General features: G+C 50.2%; 1 protein-coding gene across 1 annotated transcript in view; it reads right to left on the bottom strand.

Annotated features, from left to right (window-relative positions):
* Positions 1–319: 319 nt before the first annotated feature.
* LOC119090330 (high-affinity choline transporter 1) overlaps positions 320–6,031 on the bottom strand; it is a 31,691-nt gene continuing 25,979 nt past the window's right edge. The window contains exon 12 of the mRNA XM_037213124.1: positions 320–2,520. Coding sequence (XP_037069019.1) covers positions 2,375–2,520 — 146 coding nt within the window. The 3' untranslated portion in view covers positions 320–2,374. The remainder of the gene's footprint in view (positions 2,521–6,031) is intronic.

Genomic DNA, 6,031 nt, shown 5'->3' with positions numbered 1-6,031 from the left:
GCTCGAACTGTGCGCCGGCTCATGGTCACGTGTTCACATTTCCCAGCCCGCTTCACCACATAAGACCGCAGAACGTACCGGCCACCAGAGACATGCGCGTCTGGTGCGCAGGTGTACCGACTAACGGGACTCTTAGTTGGTGAAAGCATTGATCGTCTGACGCACGGAGACAACACCACGGCTGACGCACGGAGGCGACACCACGGCTGACGCAAGAAGACAACACCACGGCTGACGCACGTAGGCAACACCACGGCCGACGCAAGGAGACAACACCACGGCTGACGCACGGAGACAACACCAGGGCTGACGCACGGAGACAACACCAGGACTCGAGGCATCTCTGACCAGTTTAGGGCACTTATGGCCGTCCCGGTTGAGTGTTCAATCTCAGCGACGCCATCTGCACACTTTTTCTCGCGCCTTTTGCTCCGTTTCGATCACTCCATCCCTGAATGTACGCGCTTCGACCAGAGCACTTCGGCCAGCAGCGATGACACGGTTCACAGTTGTGGTGGGGCGCCTGCGAAGGGAGCTGTTGCGATGCCTCAAACGGTCGCCATCAGCAGCTCTCTCATGACATTGGGGTGCAAGAGCCATTGACCTCGTCGTCCACGTGCGCAGCGACAGACTGTACTAACACAAAACAAGACGATATAGAGAAACGGACGGAACTGATCATAACCCACATTCAGAGGAAACAATATAGCAAGGCATCACAACAACGCACAACACGTAACGAAGTGGACCCACAAGATAGAGGCATAAAACATGAAGTAATTACGAACAAATACATTTGAAGCACTCAGCAGGGACACGTGGCCGGCACTGTTTACATGTGGACGGACAACATGCATCAAATATCATAACACCAAATACCGCGAAATAACAAAAGTCTATGAGATTGGTGCTGGGGGGGGGGGCGGGGGGGCAGACAAGTCAGGATTGGAATTGACAAACGGGGACGGCAGGGAGCAGGAAGACTGGGATGCAAGGAGACCGAACTGACCTGAAACCAGCATTTTGAATGAGACATCGCGGAAAAGGTGCATTTTACGTTCCAAACTAGAAGGAGCAAAACGCCCTAATGACAAAATTGCGGTGAGGGCAGATCCCACCCAGCCCCCACCCCACCCCCCACTCACACGCAGTGGTTACACTTAAATGCTCATTGACACCCGCCGCTAAATTAACGCCACGACAAAGCCGTCTTTTCCGTGCGCTCCTCTTCTCTTCCATGCCACACAGCCCATGCCGAACGAGCCAAACAGCATTGGCTCGCAGTCTCGCCAGCTAGTGCTCACACATTGGCGCGGCCTGTCCGCCCATCGCAGGTGACCCGGACAGCCAGTCCCACACTCCCACCGGGCCCCTCCGCCAGCTCGCGCAGCACCGAGCTCTGGGGCCGGGCGCTGATCCACCAGTACATTCTGCAAAGGGCACCAACCAATGCGCATGCGTCTATGCGTTTATGTGTATGTGTGTGCTTGACGCGCGACAAAGTCCTGTAACAGCGGGAAGTCGAGCAGCTTGTTTCTGCCTAGTGCAATGTATTTCAGCGCTCGGAGTAAGACGGAGAGCAGCACTTACAGCCGCCCGCCACGCGCTCCGCCCCACGCGACGAACGTTGTCACGTCATTGAACGTTAATAAGTTGTGGTAGGTCCTAAAAATCACAGGCAGACAACCGCACTGTGATCCCCTCCTCTGAAAACTGACGTCTGGCCTAATGACGTCTGGCCTAATGACGTCTGGCCTACACAACAGCCGCGCTAGCATATCCCACTCGAAAGATAAACGTTCGGCATCAAGGACGACATTGTCCTCGCTACAATACATCCCCTGCAGCGCCATGGCCGTATGTGCCACTGGACAGACTAACACCTGTCACTGTCACTGGCGTGTTTTCAATCGGTCGGCGACCTGACAATCGTTTGTCAATGTTTTTAAGCCTAGCATCCGCGACTGACAATAAGGTCAGCATCTTACTCAACTCTAAAAAAGGTGCCGTACACACGTCCGCAGCGGCACCCGTATCGGCGCGGTGATAACCAGGGCACCCAGTGTACCACAACGCCTTAACATGGGTTTGTGTGCAGTAACGTCGTGATAAAAAATGCGTGCGCTCCCCTTCAGTGATGCCGAATGTCCGCTCGGTCACTCTTGTCCGATCTCAATCCCGATCCCACCATCAGATCCACATCTCAACGTGGTGGCTGCTCAGCTGGGGGCCCAGAACTCGTCAGGTCAAATCAGCTGGGGCCCAGAACTAGCCAGGTCAAATCAGCTGGGGGCTCAGAGGGCGTTGGCCCAGACACTGGTGGTCCTGGAGAGCGTTGAAGCCCTAGAGAACAGTGGCCCGGAGAACGGTAGTCCTAGAAACCGGTGGTCTCGGTCATCTCGTGGCCCAGGTTGTCCAGGCCGTTCTTTTCCGCCTGGTTGGGGCGGTAGTTGAGCCCCGTGGCTGCGTCTTCTTCTCCGCCGAAGCAGCGGGCGAAGTCCAGATGTGCCGGCAGCAGACCTGGCGATGCCGGAGATCACGTCAGTCGTCAATGCTGGGGTGCAGATGCTATCTAACCTTCACGCTACCCTGGGAACAGCCTCAGAGCCCCCTCCCCTCCTAGTTTTTCCAGATAAATTCCAAACGGTTTGGAGCATGATGCCGGAATTTCAGGCGTCTTAGTTTTCATGTACCTCAGTCCTCAGGCATCTCAGTATTGATTACGTTTACCAATTCTGCCCAGCTTAGAAGGTTCTGACCTCGACGGTTCACAATCTACGATCTCTTTCCCAAGTTTAAGCTAAGCTTAAGCTCAAACTCAAGACTTCTCTTCTTAGCTCTAGCACTCTGAGGTGTACTATTATCTTTCTGGTCACGTTTCCAAGGTTTTACCGATTGACCGATTTTGCCGTTCTAAGGTCATGCCATGTAAATATTGATGTCACATGGGCTGTGGACTGAGCACGCCTGTCTAGCCATGAAACCATGTTCTCTACATTGGCGTGGCTTATTTCGTTCTTGATGTAGCCTGACAATACGGCAACCGTCTTTATGTCTTCGATCTGGCATGGCGCATCACAGGTGGCATGTGTCGATGCCCATCAGTTCCTCTAATGATACCAATGCTGTCTTCCTTCATATTTGTTGAGATATCGTCGTCATTATTTGTCCATCGCCACATCGTTATTATTATTAATTAAGATAACTTTGATACATGGAACAGCCCAGGGTGAAAGGTCATGCCGAGCTGCCAATCAAACTAGGAATCTTAGAGGGCGCTGACCTCTCAAATCTGTGCAGGGCTCTCCATGCCGCACTGTAGGAATGCTTTGCAAATTTGCATGTTTCATCCAGAAGCGACGCTGCTTGGGTAACGCACAGTCAGTTCAAAGCCAGCCACGTCAATGTCCCAGAGAAAGTGGCTGACTCACTTTGTGAGCAGAGTATTTCCAATGCGAGATCTACGCACTTACAATTTGTCCGCAAATCACGTGACGCAATTCCAAATCCGCTTCGATGAACGGTAAACAGAACCGGATCGGAATTCCATCCGGGCGAAAGAGGCCGTCGTCCCGGAGTTAGATTCAATTCCGCTGGCGTCAAGCACGAGTAACGACCCGAAGCCTTTGTGTTGCACGTGTCTCGAATGGCTTCTGTCGCGATTATTTCTTTGTTGATACACAAATTTAGTATCATGAATATGACGAAAAACTTGCTAAGGTGGCAATGGGCCTGCTCCTAAACTATACATAGCTGGTTAGTCTACGAGGAATAACGGTAATAGTTCTGCCTTTGTATTGTTCCTTGGAAATGCATTTAACAACTTACGTAATATCTGGCATTTCTTTACATTCTGTCAATGTAAATACCCTAAGGTTATACAGGTAGTTTTAGAAATACTGGTCTTACTAACAATATGCCTTGACCTCGATCAGTTTCCTTCTCATTGGAAGTTGTAAACTGGTATCACAGTGTGAAATATGAAATTTGGTACTACAGAAATGTCATTATCCAGGTAACTTTATCACTGCTGCGCAAGGCCGACCGCTGGTATTTGGCAAATGTTGCTGTGTAATGATGACTCTGATAACGTATTGGTGCTCATTTCATGTGCATGTCCACAATTACGAACACAGTGCCGAATGCAAAGTGCACTCAAACCAGTAGTCACAAACTGATGCCAGACCAGCACGGCAGCAGAGCAGGCTGCTGCTGGCTGGATCCCTGGCTGGCCGGACCCGGCTCAGCTCATGGCTGATACCAGACCAGCACGGTAGCAGAGCAGGCTGCTGCTGGCTGGATCCCTGGCTAGCCGGGTCCGGTCCTGCTCATGGCTGATGTTTTGGAAAAGCTAAGTTGAGCCCAGATAACTGTGCACACACCTACCACCCGAATAGAAGCAGATCTTTTAACACGGCATGTAAGGTTGCACCACAAGCACCCGTACGAATGCTTATCGTCACGGGCTCGTATCGTCGAGAGATTCCGAGGAATCGAACCCACGCGGTGATGCGGCCGGAATAGCGTCAGCGTGTCTGACGCGCTGCGTCTGACATTCGCAGACCGACATGCTAACGCTAACTACATTATGCCTGCCAGGAACCAAACGTCTGTGACGATTAGTTGGGCTAATCTGACGCGCAATCCAAGCCTGGCGTACACACCATTCCATTAGCCCTCATGTCTCAGCGGCAATCCAGTCACAGGCTATATCACACAGGATCTGTGTCTTACCGCGGCATGTTAAAGAGCAGTGCATGACATACTTTTTTTCTTTTTTTCTTTTTTTTCTTTCTTTTTCTCTTTTGTCTTTTCATTCTTTTTCTTTTTTCTTCTCTTTTTTTCCTTTTCTTTTTCCCTTTTCTTTTTCTTTTCTTTTTTTGTATTCTTCTCTTTTCATGCAGAAAACATAATTATGTTATCCAACTTTAATCTAGATACCTCTTAAGGAAAATGTCACTAGCGTCCACGTCGGGTCAGTGACCATAGGTCAGTGACCTTTGATCAGTAAAATGATCAAAGCCCTCCGGAATTATGTTGAATGAGAGAGCATTAGTGAGTTTGCAAACGGTGCCGAGTACTATCCAAGGTAGCTTCTCCAACATAAAAGGTTAATTGAGGTCATTCTTGGCTCGTGACCTTCCCTGGCCTTCATGAGGTAAGACAAAGCGAAACTTTTGACGCTGCTGCAGTCTGGTTTGGTATGTAAGGTATTTGGATCAAATTCCTTTAGGCCAGTAAAAAGAGAATTCATAAAGGTGGCCAAGCAGAACTGGAGAATGCAAGACCAAGGAAGAAAAGGGCTTAGTGTCATTATTTTCAGGGATTGAAAGGCTAAAAAGCAATAAGGGGCAGCTGAGAACAAGACACTCCAGATGATGGGACCTATAAAATAGGAGTATTCACTACAAAAGAAGAAATATTATCAAAGAGTTGTGCTTAGCTGACGTCAGATCACACCTAGAGTATTTTTAACGTGCTTGGTTCCCATGCTTCCAAAACGATATAGATAAACTGGAAAAAGTGCAGCAATAGGCAGCTAGGATGATAAATGTGATAGATGATACAGAATATAAGGCTTGCAGCCTTAGACTTGAATTCACTGAAATATCATTGACTTGGAGGGGAGCTGATAAAAGAATTCAAGATTATGACATGAGGTAGATCTGAGGTAGATCTATACGGAACACTAGAAGTTGGGCCGAGGCTTAGAGGAAACCAGTTTGATTTAGTCAGAGGTAGGACTGGGACCAAATAGAGACAGGAGGAAGGTCAATATCGATGGGCCCCTGTGGCTCTTTGTTGGTCAGGTGTCTTTGTGCCCTTATGTCTGAACTACGTGCCCATGGGGGGGGGGGCATCCCCCGAGGCTATGCCTGCGCAGACCTCTTTGCGGGGTGTACGCTTGGCGCTCGGACGGGGTCTCCGCCAGGGACGCTTCGGCCCACTCGTGGTCGGCGCAAGCAGCCTGCCCCGGACAAGCGGGGTGCTATGAGGATGCAGAAGGAAGCGAGAATGAGGACGTGGGAGG

The sequence above is a fragment of the Pollicipes pollicipes genome, unplaced genomic scaffold (genome assembly GCF_011947565.3).
Source record: "Pollicipes pollicipes isolate AB1234 unplaced genomic scaffold, Ppol_2.1 Scaffold_1600;HRSCAF=1878_pilon_pilon_pilon, whole genome shotgun sequence".
In the NCBI taxonomy this organism is placed as follows: domain Eukaryota; kingdom Metazoa; phylum Arthropoda; class Thecostraca; order Pollicipedomorpha; family Pollicipedidae; genus Pollicipes; species Pollicipes pollicipes.
This window is presented reverse-complemented; position numbering and strand designations above follow the sequence as displayed.